Source organism: Oncorhynchus kisutch, linkage group LG6 (genome assembly GCF_002021735.2).
Source record: "Oncorhynchus kisutch isolate 150728-3 linkage group LG6, Okis_V2, whole genome shotgun sequence".
Classification (NCBI taxonomy): Eukaryota; Metazoa; Chordata; class Actinopteri; order Salmoniformes; family Salmonidae; genus Oncorhynchus; species Oncorhynchus kisutch.
In genome coordinates, this window is record NC_034179.2 from 73,519,567 (window position 1) to 73,540,597 (window position 21,031).

Consider the following 21,031-nt stretch of genomic DNA (forward strand, 5'->3'; position numbering starts at 1 on the left):
CGTCCTTTGTTGTGTCCTTATTCCACCACAGTTCACCATCAAAGTCATATTTGAATTTCATCACTGTCACATCTAGATTGAATACATTGAATGAAGAAAGGAAGGGATTAAGTACTAAATGGTGCTTTATGTCCACCATTCACTATCTCACTATGTTATTCTCCATAACTTTGGATAGCCTATCTAATACGTGTAACATGCATTTTGCTGACATCATTTAATATTTGATGAATATGGAGTAGTTACTGATGGGTTGGTAAACTGAATGGGTTATATGAAGACGGTAGAGGCACAATGAAAACCTATTCAGAGAAGAACAAATATGTATTTTATTTCTAAATTAATTGTAAATAGTTTAATAACTTTTAAAAACGGTCAAAATGACCATGTAATTTGCAACAAGATACTTCATAGAATGGGCTATTTTGTATTTCCAATGCAGTGAATTTGGTGGGGGAAGTGAAATCGACTTTGAAAAACGAACACGTTGTGTTATACTGTATATACCACACTATACACTCACTCTCATTCATGAAGTTCCGTGTCTCGACTTTCTCTCAAACAAAACACCTTTCGGCACCGTGGCATTTTGTAGTTTAATTTGATACATTAATATTTAGGATTGTTTTTTTTTGTAATAAAGTATATTTGCGCATCTCTGAACCTAAATGTCTGTAAGTTAAATGGTTCTACTATTTCGTACAAACGTGTATTGTTTTATGAATTTTTACGAGTTTTAGTCTAGTTGTCCAACTTGAAGGCTTTTGTTGCACGCTCGTGTTCCTGAATGGTTTTGCGCGCAGGCTTGGTTTTACGCGCAGGTCAGGTGCCGACATAGCCAAACATATGGGGGGGTGGGGGGTTTCCACTAACATTTGAGATGTACAAACAGGCTATAACCTGTTTTATAGGCTATAACCACCAAGTTAGAACAATCGGCGGAATTAACAGGTGAAAATAGACCAAATTATTAGCGTGAGGCACATTGAACGCCGTTTGGGTCTTTACCTGTCAAACAAGACACGTCATATAACACTGTTTGACGCATTAAATAAGCTTTGAATTTGACACGTCAAATAACACAATTATATTATATAATGTTGTGTGCTGAATTTGCACGTGCAAAGCACTGTTAAAGCTGTACAAAAAAAAAAGCAGCCAAACAACACACACCCCGTCACGAACGATGTTTTAACAATCCCGCTTTGGAGAAAATAGACCACATTATTAGGGTGAGGCACATGGGCTACTAACAGCTTTCTACACAACATACACTTAGTATTACTGTCTTAGCTACAGTATACATTTCTCCCCGGCATATTACATAATTTATGCAGCAGCATACAATACATTTTTGGAATCACCTTGTGAAGGTGGCGCAGTGGTCCTTTGTTGGCAAATGTTGTCATCAAAGTCTGTCATTTTCTGGATTTATGGTGTGAACTCGGGGGAAAAAACAGCCACTCCATTGAATATCAGGCTAACATTAGTTGTCTATTTGCAACGCTTTCAGTTAGCCACTGACTCCTTCCACACGACTTGTTGTTGAATTTGCGATTTCCAACTTGTGTATATCAGGTACCAAGATAAGACCCATGTGCAGACTGTGTGAAGTAACAATGTTTATTATAACCACAGAGGCAGGCAAACGACAGGCCAAGGCAGGCAATGGTCGACAATCCAGAGTAGGAGCAAAGGTACAGGACGGCAGGCAGTATAAGGCAGATTTCAGTAATTAGGAAAAGGTTAAAAAAAACACACACAAAAACAGGAGGACAAGAAAAAAAACTGGAAAAACGCTGGATGTGACACGGATTAATGCATAAAATTACAAGAAAAACAGGCATGGCCCCCTGTTACTCAATTAATGTGTTTAAAGGTCCAATGCAGCCGTTTTTATCTCAACATCAAATCATTTCTGAATAACAATTAGGTAGCCTATCCCAAAAAAAGCTTCTTAGCCAAAAGCAATTTCTCAAGTAGGAATGTTGCTTGGACTGTGAGAGTGGTCTGAGTGGAGAGGGGAAAACATAAAACTAGCTTTTATTTGCAAAACTCCATCCCATGAAAACAGGCAGGAATTTCAGGCATTATTTTCAAACCACTCTTACACTAAAAGGGCATTATCATCATTTTCACAATTTCACATTATTATTTCAACCTCATAGTGTGGAAATATATAAAACACCGGGAAATCATGTTTTTCATTGCACTACAATTATTTTGATGATTTTGGTATGACCTTTAAAAATGTACTTAAAGGTTTGATTTAGGCTACATGGGGTTTTAGTCCAAAAACGGTAAAACATTTCTTGACAGTGGATTGCAGTAATTATTTTGTAAGGAAACCAATATCTAAATATCTAAAAACAAGGAATATAAATATCTAAATATGGTAAGGCCAATATTTGTCCATGATTTAGGAAAGCATTTTGATTTCAAACTGGAAGATATGTAGCCCTAGGTTTAGGCCTGTATCACCAATTTGAACCCTCTAAATGCCTAACTACACAAAAAAAGAAAAGGTTCCTGAAGTCCGCTTTATGGTTTCTTCAAATTGAAACTGTGGGGGAACCCCTATAAGTTCTTCAAAGAACCCCTTTTAATGGTTCCTCAAACAACTTTTTGAATAACCTTTTGGAGTTCATTTTTTAACTACCCCCCTCCCCAGTTATTATTCTCATTAATAATAATACGCATAACAATAACAACAATAGCACAATATTCTAGTTCTCAGTGTTTGTTATGACTTTAGTGGCAAAGCAAAATAAAAAAATCTAAATATGAGGTAAACTCTCAGCAGTGAAAAGTGTAAAGATCTCCTCAATTTAAGAGAAGGTCCCTTGTATGAACTAAATGTATATTGTTTTATGATGATCTCTCTTTTCATATTTGTGCAAATCCTTCTAATACAGAAAATGGACACAATTCAATGGATATCAATCAACAAAGAGGCAAGAATATGTAGGCTATAAGAATATGTTGTTGGCTAGCTGTATTGGGTGCAGATGACTGAACTGATCACTTTTGTGTCTGCAGGTATACAGACAAGGAGGCATACAAAGGTATGTTAATTGCTATTGGTATGTTATGCAGATCACATTTGTCATCCTCTTTCCTTATTTCATCAATGAATATCCCATAGGCCTCTAGATTATGACCAAGTATGTTCATGAAAACCATCATCAAAACAGTTTTTTTCATTCACATTCCCTCATTTTTAGTGTAGAAACCATGTGCCATCAGTACAATTGCAGGGGAACGTTTTCCATAAAAAAACAACACTTCAAAAAGATAAACGCTTTCAAATAGATGTTATTTTTTTTCAAATGTGTAGCTATGGAGTTGGAGTGTCATCTCTCTTCCATATTGATGCTGTCGATTGATACTCTAGTGGTACTGTCTGCCAAGAGCGGACACAACGACATCCAACGACACTTCTGGAAGGCTTCCTGAGTATCAGCACTGAAAACGGCGGGACCGAGCTTGGCGGCCACGCACACGGTGATGCAGTCGGCGAGGAGCTGTGGAGAGAGGACGGTAAAGGAACCAGATAGAGAATGTAATATTTTAATAAGCTTTACATCGCTTCATAACGCTATTTAATTCATGAGACTATTTATTTTTGTATTTTGTTTCAGTGTGCTAAAGTGTAATACTCACCTTGAAGTTGTCGGGATCCACGTGCAGTTTCTCGGAGTGCATCACACTCAGTGTAGTATAAGTGTTCTTGATGTCATCGAGGTTCTGCACAGCTCTGTCCAGTCCGTGCATCACGGTCTTTCCGTGCTTGGCCACGGCGGGGTTACCCATGATGGCAGCGGGTGTGGATAGGTTGCCGAAGGTGCTAAAGTGCCTCTGAGTCCATGGAGACACGATCAGAAGTCTAAAAATAAATTAAACAGGCTGCCATTAAAATTATACTTCACAATCAATATGGTCTGTATCGCACCAAAGGTGAACACCGCGATGTCCTACTACGCAATTAGTGCTAATTAGCCTAAGTAACCTATTATCGTGTTATTATTTAATGATATCTACATAAATATTATAAGAATGTACCTGGCCAGGGCCTGGGGTCCGATCTCATCCACGTTGATCTTTCCCAACAGGCCTACGTTGGCACTGCGCTCAGCATCTGTTTGTTTGTTGATTTCCGTTGGTACTTGCAAAATGTTACAAGAGATCCCTGAGGTTTTGGTCTCATGGGACCTCCAATTTATTGATGTTCAGTATCTCTGCCCTGAAAGGAACACAGACAATTATTGGATGAATATCTTGAGGGGACAAGGTCCTCGAGTGTGGCACATATCGGCATTGTGCCAACTTCATCCCACCTTTAAGATAATGCTTGGTCATTTATTACGGATGGAATAAACAAGTCATGATTAGCCTTCATCGGTATTTTTGTCAAATTTTAGTTATTGACATAGTCTTTTTCTGTTAAATGTTCTCTACATACTACATGTTGTACTTAATACCACAATTCATATTGTTAAATTCAAAATAATACCTGACACCACTCAAACCAATGAAGGTTCGGATCTTTAATGCCAATTATCTTAGGATACAACCTTATTTAGCCCTAAATTATCTTTTAATTTATCGTTGTAAAATTAAAATTGAATTGGAATATTATCTTTATAAAAGTGGATATAGGCCAACACGCCTTGATGTGGTTGCTAGTCCGATCATATTGCAACTATTTGTCAGTGTTGGGGAAGGAACTCTGAAAATATAGTTTACCAAGCTAGCAATTACTTCACACTGGAAGAAATTAACTGTAAAGAAAATGTTGAGTTATTAAGTGTTTCAAAAACACTTTGTTATTCAATCTATATGAAATAAATACATACAATGTTATGACAGCATTTTTACAAACAAAATTGATTATGTGCAAATGTCAGATTTTGGGAATAATACGAATTGGCTCAGATCCACAACATATAGAAAACAATTTAGACCCCTTTACTTTTTCCCTGTTTTGTTAGGTTACAGATTTATTTTAAAATAAAAAATTACCCTCATCAATCTACACGCAATACCCCATATTGACAAATCAAAAACATGTTTTTAGAAATGTTTGCAAATTTAATTGTTTTAAATACCTGGAGGTCTCACGTGGGACCACCGAAAAAGATGGCAGTACATTAAAGAGCTCCTAATTCCAGCATGCAAATACTGAAATTCAACCCATACACTTAAATTTTTGTCTTAATATATTGACTTGAAGTACAGTTTAATATAAAGATAGTTTACATTTTGAAACATCTCGCTAAAGTGGCGTTATTGGAATGTCGACAAAACGCTAAAAATGTATTCAAGCCTAACACGCGGTATTCACAGAAGGCCACACCCCCACCAAGACACGGATAAACATGGGAAAACACGTAAGCCCAAAGAAAATCTTTAGGATCTATTTGAGCAAATGGGAATGATGAACATGATGCCTGGCGAGAATAGGCCCCCGATAACGGTTCTCATCCGCTTCCTACGATCTACAGCCCGGGACAAAGGTAAAAGCGGCGAAAGAAAGGGGTGGCGTTTATAGGGTTCTTAAGAGAAAAGCCCACTCTACCCTATCAAATGCCTTCTCAGCATCTAAGGAGCCAGCAGCGATAGGAACTATATTTGAGAGGTTTAACCACGAGATGTATTATCAGTTGAGGTCTTGTTCTTAATAAATCCTACATGGTCACTATGTATTAATTCCTTTCATTTTAAGGTAGTGCCTTCTCTAAGCGTATCGCAAGGAGGCTGATAGCTCTAAAATTCCCAGGTTCTGTAGTATCTCTATCCTTTTTAGGAATCAGCGATATCAAAGCCTCATTAAAGGTGTCCGGAAGTAAACCACTGGCAATACAGGTACAGGTTGATCTCCACAAGTCTGGTTCATCCTTGGGAGCAATTTCCAAACGCCTGAAGGTACCACGTTCATCTGTACAAACAATAGTACACAAGTATAAACACCATGTTACCATGCAGCCGTCATTCTGCCTTCATACCATCCTAGAGATGAACGTATTTTGGTGCTAAAAGTGCAAATCAAAACCAGAACAACAGCAAAGGACCCTGTGAAAATGCTGTTGGAAACAGGTACAAAAGTATCTATATCCACAGTAAAACGAGTCCTATATCGACATAACCCGAAAGGCCGCTCAGCAAGGAAGAAGCCACTGCTCCAAAACCGCCATAAAACTACGGTTTGCAACTGCACATGGGGTCAAAGATCATACTTTTTGGAGAAATGTCCTCTGGTCTGATGAAACAAAAATAGAACTGTTTGGCCATAATGACCATTGTTATGTTTGGAGGAAAAATGGGGAGGCTTGCAAGCTGTAGAACACCATCCCAACCGTGAAACACGGGGGTGGCAGCATCATGCTGTGGGGGTGCTTTTCTACAGGAGGGACTGGTGCAACTTCACAAAATAGATGGCTTCATGAGGATGGAAAATTATGTGGATATATTGAAGCAACATCTCAAGACATCAGTCAGGAAGTTAAAGCTTGGTCGCAAATGAGTCTTCTAAATGGACAATGACTTCAAGCATACTTCCAAAGTTGAGTCAAAATGGCTTAAGGACAACAAAGTCAAGGTATTGGAGTGGCCATCACAATGCCCTGACCCCAATCCTATAGAAAATCTGTGGGCAGAACTGAAAAAGCGTGTGCGAGTAAGGAGACCTACAAACCTGACTCAGTTACACCAGCTCTGTCAGGAGGAATGGGCCAAAAATCACCCAACTTATTGTGGGAAGCATGTGGAAGGCTACCCGAAACGTTTGACCCAAGTTAAACAATTTACAGGCATCGCTACCAAATACTAATTGAGTGTATGTAAACTTCTGACCCACTGGAAATGTGATGAAAGAAATAAAAGCTTAAATAAATCTACTACTACTATTATTCTGACATTTCAAATTCTTAAAATAAAGTGGTGATCCTAACTGACCTAAAACAGGGAATTTTAACTTGGATTAAATGTCGGGAATTGTGAAAAACTCAGTGTATGTAAACTTCCGACTTCAACTGTAGGTTTAGTTAAAGTGACTATGCATAGATGATAAACAGAGAGTAGCAGCAGCGTAAAGGAGGGGTTGGCTGGGGAGGGGGGTGGCACAATGAAAATAATCCAGGTAGCCATTTCATTACCTGTTCAGGAGTCTTATGGCTTGTGGGTTAAAGCTGTTGAGTATTTTTTTGGTCCTAGACTTGGCGCTCCGGTACCGCTTGCCATGCGGTAGCAGAGAGAACAGTCTATGTCTGAGGTGGCTGGGGTGGCTGGGGTTTTTGACCATTTTTAGGGTCTTCCTCTGACACTGCCTGGTGTAGAGGTCCTGGATGGCAGGCAGCTTAGCCTCAGTGATGTACTGGGCCTTATGCACTACCCTCTGTAGTGCCTTGCATTCGGAAGCCGAGCAGTTGCCGTTCCAGGCAGTGATGCAACCAGTCAGGATGCTCTCGATGTTGACCTTTTGAGGATCTGAGGACCCATGCCAAATCTTTTAGTTTCCTGATGGGGAATAGGCTTTGTCATGCCCTCTTCACGACTGTCTTGGTGTGTTTGGACCATTCTAGTTGGTGATGTGGACACCAAAGAACTTGAAGCTCTCAACCTGCTCCATTACAACCTCGTCGATGAGAATGGGGGTGTGCTCTGTCCTTCTTTTCCTGTAGTCCACAATCATCTCGTTTGTCTTGGTCACGTTGAGGGATAGGTTGTTATTCTGGCACCACCCGGCCAGGTCTCTGACCTCCCTATAGGCTGTCTCGTCGTTGTCGGTGATCAGGCCTACCACTGTTGTGTTGTCTGCAAACTTAATGATGGTGTTGGAGTTGTTCCTGGCCACGCAGTCGTGGGTGAACAGGGAGTACAGGAGGGGACTGACCACGCACCCCCGAGGGGCTCCAGTATTGAGGATCAGCGTGGCGGATGTGTTGCTACCTAACCTCCCCACCTGGGGGAGGCCCGTCAGGATCCAGTTGCAGAGGGAGGTGTTTAGTCCCAGAATCCTTAGCTTAGTGATGAGCTGTGAGGGAACTATGGTATTGAAGGCTGAGCTGTAGTCAATAAATAGCATTCTCATGTAGATGTTCCTTTTGGTGGGAAAGGGCAGTGTGGAGTGCAATAGAGATTGCATCATCTGTGGATCTGTTTGGGCGGTATGCAAATTGGAGTGGGTCTAGGGTTTCTGGGATAATGATGTTAATGTGAGCCATTACCAGCCTTTCAAAGCACTTCATGGCTACGGACGTGAGTGGGTCTGTAGTCATTTAGGCAGGTTATCTTAGTGTTCTTGGGCACAGGGACTATGGTGGTCTGCTTGAAACATGTTGGTATTACAGACTCAATCAGGGACATGTTGAAAATGTCAGTGAAGACACCTGCCAGTTGGTCAGCACATGCTCAGAGTACACGTCCTGGTAATCCATCTGGCCCGGCAGCCTTGTGAATGTTGACCTGTTTAAAGTATCAGCTACAGAGGGCATGATCACACAGTCGTCCGGAACAGCTGATGCTCTCATGCATGTCTCAGTGTTGCGGGCATCGAAGCGAGCATAGAAGTGATTTAACTCACCTGGTAGGCTTGTGTCACTGGGCAGCTCACGGCTGTGCTTCCCTTAGTAGTCTGTAACAGTTTGCAGACCCTGCCACATAAGACGAGCATCGGAGCTGGTGTAGTGCGATTCAATCTTAGTCCTGTATTGACGCTTTGCCTTTTTGATGGTTCGTTGGAGGGCATAGCAGGATTTCTTATTAGCTTCCGGGTTAGAGTCCCGCACCTTGAACGTGGCATCTTTACCGTTTAGCTCAGTGCGGATGTTGCCTGCAATCCATGGCTTCTGGTTGGGGTATGTATGTACAGTCACTGTGGGGACAACATCATCGAAGCACTTATTGATAAAGCCAGTGACTGATGTGGTGTACTCCTCAATGTCATCGGAAAAATCCCATTACATATTCCCGTCTGTGCTAGCAAAACAGTCCTTTAGTTTCGTCTGACCACTTTACTATAGACCGAGTCACTGGTGCTTCCTGCTTTAATTTCTGCTTGTAAGCAGGAATCAGGAGGATAGAATTGTGGTCAGATTTGCCACTGGCGGGCGAGGGAGAGCTTTGTATGTGTCTCTGTGTGTGGCATACAGGTGATCTATAATTATTTTCCTTCTGGTTGTGCATTTAACATGCTGATAGAAATGAGGTAAAAATGATTTAAGTTTCACCGCATTCCCTGCAACCCTCTGGGTGAGTGGTTTCCTGTTTGCTTATTTCCTTATACAGCTGCCAGAGTGCGGTCTTAGTGCCAGCATCTGTCTGTGATGGTAAATAAACAGTCACGAAAAATATGGATGAAAACTCTCTTGGCGAATAGTGTGGTCCACAGCTTATCATGAGATACTCTACTTCAGGCGAGCAAAATCTAGAGACTTCCTTAGATTTCTTGGATCAGCTGTTGTTTACAAATATGCTCAGACTGCCCCCCCCCCCCCACACTTGTCGGAGTGTGCTGTTCTATCTAGCCGGTGCAGCGCATATCCCGCAAGCTGAATATCCATGTCGTCATTCATCCACGATTCGGTGAAACATAAGATGTTACAGTTTTTTATGTCCCGTTGGTAGGATATTCGTGATCGTACCTTGTCTAATTTATTATCCAATGATTGTACATTGGCAAGTAATACTGACGTTAAAGGCACGTTTCCCACTCGCCATCGGCGGATCCTTACAAGGCAACCCGCTCTGTTTCCTCTGTACCTGTGTGTACACATAATAGCACAATTGGTTAGGCACCCGTAAAACTGCTGCCATTTCTTCCAGCGTCATTTTAGAATATGTCTCTTGGGCGAAAGAGCAGAGTTACCTGATGTAACAAAGGAGGAATTTGCACTGATCACTGTTGGTGTGGTTACAGAAGCTGGAGTAATACTCTGAATTTGGAAGGGTCATGCGACTCCTACTCTGAAACAGGGAATAGAATCAATGTCGGAGGTAGCATCTTATGAACTAATGCTTACTATTATCACTGGTAGAAACAACAATTCTAGAAGCTGGACGCGTTTTATTTGTCATGTTTCTAAGACTGGGAGGTGATTACTTATGCTTGTGAACCCATTTAGTTCTGTATTGTGACCTGTATGATACTAGTTGACTGTGTATATATGCTATGCTGTGTATATGTGCTATGACTGTGTATATGTGCTATGACTGTGTATATGTGCTATGTGCTATGTTGGAGGATATGTCTTGATGTCATGCTCAATGTTTTTATGCTGTACAGTGTTATTTTTTATGTTTTATTTGTTTGTTTGTGGAAAAAAGGAAACAATAGATACAACTTTAATTTTTTAAATATATATAAAAAACTGAAAAATCACATTTACATAAGTATTCAGAACCTTTACTCAATACTTTGTTGAAGCACCTTTGGCAGCGATTACAGCCTTGAGTCTTCTTGGGTATGTCACTATGAGCTTGGCACACCTGTATTTGGGGAGTTTCAATTCTTCTGTGCAGATCCTCTCAAACTCTTTTTAGGTTCAATTGTGCGCCCAAACCCGTCCGGTTGTGATACAGCCTGGATTCGAACCAGGGTGTCTGTGGTGACACGTCTTGAAGACCACTGCACCACTCGGGCTGTGTCTTGGCTTGTCTTGGCTGTGTGCTTAGGGTCATTGTCCTGTTGGAAGGTGAACCTTCACCCCCTTGTCTGAGGTCCTGAGCACTCTGGAACAGGTTTTCATCAAGAATCTCTCTGTACTTTCCTCCTTTCATCTTTCCCTCAATCCTAACTAGTCTCCCAGTCCCTGCCTCTGAAAAACATCCCCACAGCACGATGCTGCCACCACCATGCTTCACTGTAGGGATGGTTCCCGGTTTCCTTCCGACGTGATGCTTGGCATTCAGGCCAAAGAGTTCAATCTTGGTTTCATCAGACCAGATAATATTGTTTTTAATGGTCTGAGAGTCCTTTAGGTGCCTTTTGGCAACTCCAAGCGGGCTGTAATGTTCATTTTACTGAGGAGTGGCTTCCATCTGGCCACACTACCATAAAGGCCTGATTGGTAGAGTGCTGCTGAGATGGTTGTTCTTCTGGAAGTTTCTCCCATCTCCAAAGAGAAACTCTGGAGCTCTGTCAGAGTGACCATCAGGTTCTTGGTCACCTCCCTGACCAAGGCCCTTCTCCCCCGATTGCTCAGTTTGGCCGAGTCTCATAGCAAAGGGTCTGAATACTTATGGAAATAAGGTATTTCAGTTTTTATTTTTTATACATTTGCAAACATTTAAAAAAATATATTTTCGCTTTTTCAATATGGGGTAATGTGTGTAGATTGATGAGGAAAAACAATTTAATCAATTTTAGAATAGGTCTAATGTCACAAAATGTGGAAAAAGTCAAGGGGTCTGAATATTTTCTGAATTAACTGTATGTTGTGGCCAGACATGACTCTGTGTTGTCAAATAGCCTACACGCAGGATAGCATGAGTGATTTCCCTGCTGTAATTGGCCACATAACAGCATAAGGCCATTTATGGAACTATAGTGGGACCGTCTTGGGACCCCCCCCCCCCCCCCCCCCCCCCCCATGGCGGCAAATAGGCTATTGAGGCTATCAAATAAGCTGCCCCCCCCCCTTCTAAAAAAAACAAGTTTGTATAAATATAAAATACAATAGATTGTTTCGATGTCTTTATTTTCACTCAGGCAGGGATGTCAGAACATAATCACTTGTCTGGAGTGCATTTAGAAGTACCGACTGCCCATGGCTGCGACAACCACTTTCATGAACTTCTGCCAGGTTGCCTGGATTTCAGGAGTGAAAGAGGCTCCGAACTTGGCGGCAATGACAATTGTGAGGACGTCAGCCAACACCTGTGAACAAAAGACAAAGGAGGACGATGTTAAATAAGACTGACGGTTTTGTTTTACCTTTGGAATTAGACGTGTTGCTCTGATTGTAGCCTAAAATATAAGCCTATTTCTCAAGACAGAAGGCATACCCTGAAATTGTCAGGGTCGACGAAGAGTTTGTTAGCGTGGGTCTCGCTCAGTGACTTGTATGTGGCCAAGATGTTGCCCATGTTCTTCACAGCTTTATCCAGAGCTCCACACACGATCTTGCCGTGAGCAGCAACTTTGGGGTTGCCCATGATTGCTGCGGGAGTGGACACATCTCCGAAAGAGCCGAAATAACGCTGAGTCCAGGGGTAGACGATCAGGACTCTGTCATTGCAAGAACACCGAAATATGTGAATTATTTTCAAATGTATTTCAATTATATGCCTAATTAATACTCTGACATGCTCCATTCAAACTTAACAATATCAACTCAATATTAATAGTAATGATAAGATAACAGGACACGTATAATAGTGTTATAATTACTCATGATGGCTAAATTCCCAATCTGGCCCTCAACCCATCATGGTCACCTAATAATCCCCAGTTTACAATTGGCTCATTAATCCCCCTCCTCTCCCCTGTAACTATTCCCCAGGTCGTTGCTGCAAATGAGAACATGTTCTCAGTCAATTTACCTGGTAAAATAACGGATAAATTAAAAAATTTAAAAATGATCATCTACACTATAAACTATATTAGATTATATATTTGAATGAGGCTGAAGCCATGACCTACCTTCCTAGAGCCAGTGGTCCGACCTCATTGATATCTACTTTGCCCCAGACAGCACTGATGGTGCTCTTCTCTGCGTCTGTCCATTCAACCATGTTGTCAGTGTTTGTTTTCCGGTTTTGCAACAAGATTAAACAAATTAATGTCTTGTGTAGGGAGACACTGCATGCAATTTATATTTATGAGTGCTCTCCGCCCACTGGAGGCGGCGCATATGATTGGCTCTGGCAAAGATCAGTATTGGCCGTGAGCGCTTCATCAATTCCAACATCAATTCCAATAATTGATCTGTTAAAAACAACAGTAAATGTTAATTTTTTAGCTGTTACAGAATCAAGTCTGTAGATTAGATCCTAAAAGATGGAAGTTTATGTAAATAGGCCTATACAGTTTATCTAGATTACCAACGTTTCAAAATTAGCATGATAACAGCTTAATTATCAGTTTTAATTGATTCCCCTGATGCAAGAATAAAAGCAAGTTTATGGCAAAACTCTTCCGAAGATTACACGTCCTTCATTGCAGAGTATGTATAAGGCTATTCTAATGAAAAATTAGAAAGAGATGCAACCACTAAACATTTTTATGAATTTGGAAAATGTGATAATTCAACATAATTTCGGCCTACAATTTGGCACAGTTTCTTATCTACGACAAAATTATGCCTTCCTTTTTTAATCGGGGTATTTCAGACCGGTCCTGCCCATTTTAAGTGATTAATTTCAAGACATTAAACATGATAAGCAGAAATGTCCTGTATTATTTGTAGATAGGTGTGTACCCATGTCCTTGCATGACCTCTTTCTTCCTCTGACTTTTTTGTCGATCATCATTCGAAGTCCAATCAACCTTATAATTGGGAATCATGTCCAACTTCCATTGAACCCCAGAGTAGCATATCATAGATACATATTAGGCCGTCATTGTAAATAAGAATGTGTTCTTAACTGACTTGCCTAGTTAAATAAAAAAAACAAATGTGAAACACGTCACTTTGAATATATATGTTCCAAATGAATGCAGGTCTTTGGAGGTGGATTTGATTTGTACAATATAATTGACCAATGTAGTATATATTTTACATGCTCGATTAGGCTACTCTGAAAGATTTAGTTTATGCAACGGAAAAAAATAAAACAAAAAATAATAATTGTCTATATCAATCAAACAAATTGTAAAATTGTTGACATCTCTGTTGCATCTGGTGCAATTGAATTTAATGCATGTAATTTAGCCAATTAACTAAATATTTCATATTTGGCTGTTTCGGCAAAAGCAGCTGCAACTTTAGAATTAACCTACTGGAAATATATGCTTACAATTAATGTATTTGCATTGCGCTAAAAGGTTAATTATAGATATTATTAGAAACATAGCCCTCTGACATCTTATTGAAGTTTTTAATATAAAACGCTAACTTAATATTTGATAAATGCCAAGAACGTTTCTTACTCTTGGATTTTGACCAAGATGGTTGCAGTGTAGGGGGAGTGTACCCTAGTAGCTGGGCGTGTCTACCGCTCTACTGTGATATAAAGAGACCTAGTTGTGTAGGCAGTCATCTTCAGATAATTTCTTGTATATTTAATACAGGCCAATCGGAAAGGAGCAAAATGAGTCTGACAGCAAAGGACAAATCTGTGGTCAATGCCTTCTGGGGCAAGATTAGTGGAAAGGCAGATGTCCTCGGCGCTGAGGCTTTGGGGAGGTAAGCCTTAATGAAAGAATGATGAGAATGATTGTGTTTAAACTGATGACAGCGGCCTATGTGCCTACCCCGAATAAGCATTTTAACATACAATAAGTAAACTCATTTCATTACGTTGTAGACACAGACGATGGGAGAAATATGATACTCGTAATGCTTAAAAGTTCAGCATCTAACAAAAACTCCAATATGAATCGAACTATTCTGTACCTTCCTTTGCAGGATGCTGACTGCTTACCCCCAGACTAAGACCTACTTCTCCCACTGGGCTGACCTGAGCCCCGGCTCTGGGCCAGTCAAGAACCATGGAGGCATCATCATGGGTGCAATTGGTAAAGCAGTCGGACTGATGGACGACCTCGTGGGGGGACTGAGTGCTCTCAGCGATCGGCACGCCTTCAACCTGCGCGTTGACCCTGGAAACTTCAAGGTTTGCCCACAGATAACCTATTGTCTGTATATTGATCACTCTGTCTGTTGCTAAAGCACAATCCTTCAATATTAACTTTTAAAATATACTTTTCAGATTCTGTCCCACAACATCCTTGTGACCCTGGCTATTCACTTCCCTTCTGAATTCACTCCCGAAGTGCACATTGCTGTGGATAAATTCCTTGCAGCCTTGTCCGCTGCCCTGGCTGACAAATACAGATAAGACCATCATGAAAGTCCATCATTGGACTCCAGTTCCTGCTCTGTTGTTATTGCAATAAAATAAACAGGCAATGAATTAAGTTACGTCCTTTGTTTGTGTTCTTTTCCCACCAGAGTTCACCATCACAAAGACATATTTGAATTTCAAATGGTCAAATGGTCACATCTAGATTGAATACATTGAATGAAGAAAGGAAGGGATTAAGTACTAAATGGTGCTTTAGGTCCACCATCCACTATCTCACTATGTTATTCTCCATAACTTTGTTTAGCCTATCTAATACGTGTAACGAACCGCTTTTAATGGATCCTTAAATAACCTTTTGAATAAACTTTTTGGGGTTATTTTTTTAACTCCTCCCCTCCCCAGTTATTATTCTAATGAAAAATAATATGCATAACAATAACAACAATAGCACAATATTTTTGTTCTCAGTGTTTGTTATGATTTTAGTGGCAAAGCAGAATAAAAAAATCTAAATATGAGGTAAACTCTCAGCAGAGCCTCTATTCCAATGGGTATATCCTCTGGTACGTTGATGTTAATGTGTTGATGTTCTCCATATCCACAGCCAGAATGATTTTGAGTGTATGGGGATCGAACAGGTTTCCTGTTATACTCATCAGAGGTGTAGGGAGGGAGAAGTCTGTGAATCCCCAAAATAGTAATTATACAGATGATTAACAAAACATGCACACCACAGAATTCATACACTCTAAAATGAGGGGTTCAACAAGGGTTCTTCTAAGATCCCCAAAGTTCTTTGTAGAACCTTAGGGTTCTTGGAACTGAAAATGGCCTCCAAAAGGTTATTCTAAGAACCCCATAAGAGGCGGGGTTAATCGATGAACCTCTTTAGTTGGTGGGGGTTCGTGCAGGAACCTGACTGCCCAACTGAAACATTTGGATTTGAAAGGGCAGCAGGTGCAGACACTTAACTGAAAAATGTAAAGATCTCCTCAATTTAAGAGAAGGTTTGTCCCTTGTATGAACTAAATGTATATTGTTTTATGATGATCTCTCTTTTCATATTTGTGCATATCATTATAATACAGAAAATGTACACAATTCAATGGATATCAATCAACAAAGAGGCAAGAATATGTAGGCTATAACATTATGTTGTTGGCTAGCTGTATTGGGTGCAGATGACTGAACAGCTCACTTTTGTGTCTGCAGGTATACAGACAAGGAGGCATACAAAGGTATGTTAATTGCTATTGGTATGTCATGCAGATCACATTTGCCATCCTCTTTCCTTATTTCATCAATGAATATCCCATAGGCCTCTAGATTATGACCAAGTATGTTTATGAAAACCATCATCAAAACTGTTTTTTGAATTCACATTCCCTCATTTTTAGAGTGTAGAAACCATGTGCCATAAGTACAATTGCAGGAGAACGTTTTCCATAAAAAACAACACTTCAAAAAGATAAACGCTTTTAAATAGATTTTATTATTTTCAGCATGTGTAGCTATGGCACAGCTTCTTAACAGACTGGTTTGGAGTGTCATCTCTCTTCCATATTGATGCTGTCGAGTGATGCTCTAGTGGTACTGTCTGCCAAGAGCGGACACAACGACAGCCAGGAACTTCTGGAAGGCTTCCTGAGTATCAGCACTGAAAACGGTGGGACCGAGCTTGGCGGCCACGCACACGGTGATGCAGTCGGCGAGGAGCTGTGGAGAGGGGACCGTAAAGGAACCAGATGGAGAATGTAATATTGGAATAAGCTTTACATCGGCTCATAACGCTATTTAATTCATACGACTATTTATTTTTGTATTTTGTTTCAGTTTGCTAAAGTGTAATACTCACCCTGAAGTTGTCGGGATCCACGTGCAGTTTCTCGGAGTGCATCACACTCAGTGTAGTATAAGTGTTCTTGATGTCATCGAGGTTCTGCACAGCTCTGTCCAGTCCGTGCATCACGGTCTTTCCGTGCTTGGCCACGGCGGGGTTACCCATGATGGCAGCGGGTGTGGATAGGTTGCCAAAGGTGCTAAAGTGCCTCTGAGTCCATGGAGACACGATCAGAAGTCTAAAAATAAATATAACAGGCTGGCATTACCATTATACTTAACAATCAATATGGTCTGTTCAGTATCGCACCAAAGGTGAACACCGGGATGTCCTACTACGCAATTAGTGCTAATTAGCCTAGGTAGCCTATTGTCGTGTTATAATTTAATGATATTTAAATAAATATAATAAGAATGTACCTGGCCAGGGCCTGGGGTCCGATCTCATCCACGCTGATCTTTCCCCACAGGCCTACGATGGCACTGCGCTCAGCATCTGTCCAGTCGACCATTTTGACGTTTGTTTGTTGATTTCCGTTGGTACTTGCAAAATGTTACAAGAGATCCCTGGGGTTTTTGTCTCATGGGACGTCCAATTTATTGATGTTCAGTATCTCCGCCCTGAACAGAACACAGAAAATGATTGGATGAATGTCTTGGGGGGCAAGGTCCTCGAGTGTGGCACATATCGCCATTGAGCCAACTTCATCCCACCTTTAAGATAATGCTTGGTCATTTATTACGGATGGAATAAATAAGTCATGATTAGCCTTCATCGGTATTTTTGTCAAAATTCAGTTATTGACATAGTATTTTTCTGTTCAATGTTCTCTACATACTGCATATAGTACTTAAAACCACAATTCATATTGTTAAGTTCGAAATAATATCTGACACCACTCAAACCAGTGAAGGTTCGGAACTTTAATGCCAATTATCTCAGGGTAGAACCTTTTTTGGCTTTAAATTCTATTTTAATGTATGTTGTAATATTCACATTGAATTGCAATATTATCTTTGTAAAATGCGAATTATTGATGTAAGTGTTAATTTTAGGTCTCATTTGAAAAAGGAAATCCTAGATTGGGAGTAAACTATTAAAGAAAGAGCATGACTCGAAATATGTTTTATCTTCATATTCAGACGGACCCACCCATTTGATAGTTCCATATTTCTGGTCTTTTTGAATGATTTATCTAAATGTCAGTTGGTGAAAAGTCGTTTCATCTGCCTTCATCAGGGGAATTACATGATGGGTTCTAACTGGACACTATTCAATGTGGATATCAGCCTATTTACTTCAATGAAACCACAGCTTTTTGTTTAGCTCCACTGAAATACAATGCTCGTAGACTATATATTGTTACAATGTTTAGTGATAGGCCTAGGGTACGCTTTTTCACCGAAACAAAACCTTTCCGATTATCAGGTATATAATTTGTCTCAGTATTTATGTGTTGACTGTGAATATTGACTACATAGGCCAAATTGGATCTAAGCCAACATGTCTTGATCTGGTTGCTAGTCCGATCATATTGCACATATTTTGTCGTGTTGGGGAAGGAACTCTGAAAATATAGTTTACCAAGCTAGCAATTACTTCACACTGGAAGAAATTAAGCTACACTAAAGCTACCCTTAAGAAAAATATAAAGTTACTATGGAAAAGAAGTTCACTATCCAAGCTACTTCCTGAAAAATTATCATATGTAAATCTGAAATGTAATAGAGTAAAAATTGTAAGTCAGAGAACTTTAAGGTAAAATGTTGACAGTGTGTATTTTAGCCTATTAGCAGAAAAACGATGTGTCAAGTCATAATTAGGAAGGTCTAATGCACCAAAAAAAATATATGATTGCCTACTTCATCTATATATATATTTTTTGTGCAAAAATAAGTACTGTGTAGTGTAGGAAAAATGCCCAGAGGAGGAGCCGAGATTATATCGGGATGTGCCTTCTCTCATGCCTCAATAAAAACAGCCTCTGAGTTTTCCACCCTCACACACTTCTTTTCTCAGCATCGTTAGTTAAATGGATAAACGGACAAGACAGCTATGAGTCTCTCAGCCAAGGACAAAGCCAACGTGAAGGCCATCTGGGGCAAGATCCTCCCTAAATCCGATGAGATTGGAGAACAGGCTCTATCCAGGTAATTACATAACGATGTATGATAAATTAAAAACTATAACAGGTATTCAACTTATTAACACATAACTCCCCAGTCAAGTCTATGGAGGCTATGAATGCGTATAACTATCTCAGCAAAAATGTCCACTACAGGATGCTTGTCGTCTACCCCCAGACCAAGGCCTACTTCTCCCACTGGGCTTCCGTGGCCCCCGGTTCCCCTCCAGTGAAGAAACACGGCATCACCATCATGAATCAGATCGATGAATGTGTTGGTAACTTGGACGATCTCTTTGGTTTCTTGTCCAAACTCAGTGAACTGCACGCCACCAAGCTGAGGGTGGACCCCACCAACTTCAAGGTAAGAGAAAAATACACTAAAAAAAGCACACAAAAAAATATTTTTTTTACCTGTGTGAAGGTGAAATCATCTATTTCCATTTTCCTTTGCAGATCCTGGCTCACAACCTGATTGTGGTCGTTGCCGCCTACTTCCCCGCAGAATTCACCCCCGAGATCCATTTGTCCGTGGACAAGTTCCTGCAACAACTGGCTCTGGCCCTTGCGGAGAAGTACCGCTAAACTGGAGTTCAGCTGCTAAACTGTCATCCGAGGTACAAGCTCTCACAGTTTTACATCAGAATTAGACGTTCATCCATGTTTCTTAAACGTAATGTCCTTCCGATATTGACACACTGACAAAAAACCTAAATGAAACTCATACAGAGGTGTTTGTCTGTCATTTTCGTTGTCTCCCATTCAGAGGGGCCATATCCATAGAGAGCACAGGGGCACGTACCCCTTCAGAGTTGTCCTCTTAAAAAACGAAATAATGATAATAATAATATTTTGTTCTCTGTAATACTACTAGCCATTTGGCAATTGTATGAAGTTGGCTTTAGCTAGTTCAGATTGATTCCCAATCTCCCAAACTCATAACTATCTACCAATAAGCAATTTCAGGCTACCAATCAAGTTAGAGAAGCACGCTTGTCAAAATTCTTCAATTTAAGCACCACCCCACAGCCATCCTCACTTACTTTGAGTCCCCTCAGATTTTTGCGAAGCATGAAGCCCCTGCTCACATTGTCTTGTGATATACAGTGCATTCGGAAAGTATTCAGACCCCTTTACCTTTCACACATTTTGTTAGGTTACAGATGTGTTTTTAAATTGATTAACAAGTTGTTTTACCCTCATCAATCTACACACAATTCCCCATAATAACAAATCAAAAACTTAGCAAATGTATTAAAAATAAATAAACTGTAGGTGTCACGTGGGACCGCCGAAGAAGATGGCAGCACTTTAGAGAGCTCCTAATACCCACATGTAAAAACTGAAATTCAACCGCATATACTTTCATTTTTGTCTTAATATATTGACTTGAAGTACAGTTTAATATAAAGATAGTTTACATTTTGAAACATCTCGCTAAAGTGGCGTTATTGGAATGTCGACACGCTAAAAATGTATTCAAGCCCAACACGCGGTATTCACAGAAGGCCACATCCGCGAGCAAACAAACAGTTAATCCTCCCGAACATCACAACCAAGACATGGATAAACACGTAAACCCAGAGAAATCGGTCAATTTTTAGGATCTATTTGAGCAAATGGGAAAGATGAACACGATATTGTTTGATGTTGCATCCGATGTCTCCACGATAAAAAAAATAAAAAACTACCGAGCTAAAGGAAAAAGTTCATGCGATACAAGAGAGAGGATGAGTGACGGATTTCAACAGTGAAGGATGCCATCTCCCGTCTGGAGAAGGGTAATGAGAATCATGTGAAAAAAATGGATATATTGTGGTATCGTGTTTAATAATTTGAGAACAGAAATAGGAGAAATACGGTGAGATTGGTTCATTTGAAAGAGGGGAGTGAGGCTGGCGGTGGACTAATTTCATGTGTGCAGAAATTCATCGCGGGATTCGGATTTGATGACATGCACGAATTCGAAATTGAACGACACGTCACAGTTTAACGATGCCTGGTGAGAATAGGCCCCCGATAACAGTTCTCCTCCGCTTCCTATGATCTACAGCCCGGGACAAAAGTATTTAAATCGGCGAAAGAAAGGGGTGGCGTTC

The 21,031-nt window shown here is 40.4% G+C and overlaps 4 protein-coding genes and 1 pseudogene across 5 annotated transcripts; 2 read left to right on the plus strand and 3 right to left on the minus strand.

Annotated features, from left to right (window-relative positions):
• Positions 1–3,375: 3,375 nt before the first annotated feature.
• LOC109891944 (hemoglobin subunit beta-4-like) lies at positions 3,376–4,229 on the minus strand (annotated as a pseudogene).
• A 3,426-nt stretch (positions 4,230–7,655) lies between these two features.
• On the plus strand, positions 7,656–19,662 carry LOC109893417 (hemoglobin subunit alpha-4-like). Of its 2 annotated transcripts, none has more exons than XM_031827426.1 (5): positions 7,656–7,661; positions 18,332–18,338; positions 18,848–18,957; positions 19,089–19,296; positions 19,389–19,662. In XM_031827426.1, the coding sequence occupies exons 3-5, from the start codon at positions 18,863–18,865 to the stop codon at positions 19,515–19,517; spliced, it is 432 nt and encodes a 143-aa protein (XP_031683286.1). In that variant the 5' UTR covers positions 7,656–7,661; positions 18,332–18,338; positions 18,848–18,862; the 3' UTR covers positions 19,518–19,662. The 2 variants fall into 2 exon arrangements, with proteins under 2 accessions (XP_031683286.1, XP_031683288.1); XM_031827428.1 differs by having other exon boundaries at positions 18,857–18,957.
• On the minus strand, positions 11,678–12,802 carry LOC109893410 (hemoglobin subunit beta-1-like). The gene is made up of 3 exons (XM_031827418.1): positions 12,641–12,802; positions 12,004–12,226; positions 11,678–11,875 (listed from the first exon to the last, which is right to left on the minus strand). The coding sequence occupies exons 1-3, from the start codon at positions 12,730–12,732 to the stop codon at positions 11,747–11,749; spliced, it is 444 nt and encodes a 147-aa protein (XP_031683278.1). The 5' UTR covers positions 12,733–12,802; the 3' UTR covers positions 11,678–11,746.
• On the plus strand, positions 14,193–15,083 carry LOC116374459 (hemoglobin subunit alpha-like). The gene is made up of 3 exons (XM_031827425.1): positions 14,193–14,345; positions 14,568–14,775; positions 14,872–15,083. Exons 1-3 carry the CDS (start codon positions 14,251–14,253, stop codon positions 14,998–15,000), a joined length of 432 nt encoding a protein of 143 aa, XP_031683285.1. The 5' UTR covers positions 14,193–14,250; the 3' UTR covers positions 15,001–15,083.
• Positions 16,439–17,382, minus strand: LOC109893405 (hemoglobin subunit beta). The gene is made up of 3 exons (XM_020486628.2): positions 17,227–17,382; positions 16,823–17,045; positions 16,439–16,683 (listed from the first exon to the last, which is right to left on the minus strand). The coding sequence occupies exons 1-3, from the start codon at positions 17,316–17,318 to the stop codon at positions 16,552–16,554; spliced, it is 447 nt and encodes a 148-aa protein (XP_020342217.1). The 5' UTR covers positions 17,319–17,382; the 3' UTR covers positions 16,439–16,551.
• Positions 19,663–21,031: the final 1,369 nt, after the last annotated feature.

Excerpts from the sequence above, each read along its gene's own strand:
- LOC116374459 (XM_031827425.1), top strand. The coding sequence starts at position 14,251 with ATGAGTCTGACAGCAAAGGACAAATCTGTGGTCAATGCCTTCTGGGGC. Across the intron at positions 14,346-14,567 it reads GGCGCTGAGGCTTTGGGGAG|GATGCTGACTGCTTACCCCC; the intron begins GTAAGCCTTAAT and ends CTTCCTTTGCAG. Across the intron at positions 14,776-14,871 it reads TTGACCCTGGAAACTTCAAG|ATTCTGTCCCACAACATCCT; the intron begins GTTTGCCCACAG and ends TATACTTTTCAG.
- LOC109893405 (XM_020486628.2), bottom strand. The coding sequence starts at position 17,318 with ATGGTCGACTGGACAGATGCTGAGCGCAGTGCCATCGTAGGCCTGTGG. Across the intron at positions 17,046-17,226 it reads GGACCCCAGGCCCTGGCCAG|ACTTCTGATCGTGTCTCCAT; the intron begins GTACATTCTTAT and ends ATTTATTTTTAG. Across the intron at positions 16,684-16,822 it reads TGGATCCCGACAACTTCAGG|CTCCTCGCCGACTGCATCAC; the intron begins GTGAGTATTACA and ends CCCTCTCCACAG.
- LOC109893410 (XM_031827418.1), bottom strand. The coding sequence starts at position 12,732 with ATGGTTGAATGGACAGACGCAGAGAAGAGCACCATCAGTGCTGTCTGG. Across the intron at positions 12,227-12,640 it reads GGACCACTGGCTCTAGGAAG|AGTCCTGATCGTCTACCCCT; the intron begins GTAGGTCATGGC and ends TTGCAATGACAG. Across the intron at positions 11,876-12,003 it reads TCGACCCTGACAATTTCAGG|GTGTTGGCTGACGTCCTCAC; the intron begins GTATGCCTTCTG and ends TTTTGTTCACAG.
- LOC109893417 (XM_031827426.1), top strand. The coding sequence starts at position 18,863 with ATGAGTCTCTCAGCCAAGGACAAAGCCAACGTGAAGGCCATCTGGGGC. Across the intron at positions 18,958-19,088 it reads GGAGAACAGGCTCTATCCAG|GATGCTTGTCGTCTACCCCC; the intron begins GTAATTACATAA and ends TGTCCACTACAG. Across the intron at positions 19,297-19,388 it reads TGGACCCCACCAACTTCAAG|ATCCTGGCTCACAACCTGAT; the intron begins GTAAGAGAAAAA and ends TTTCCTTTGCAG.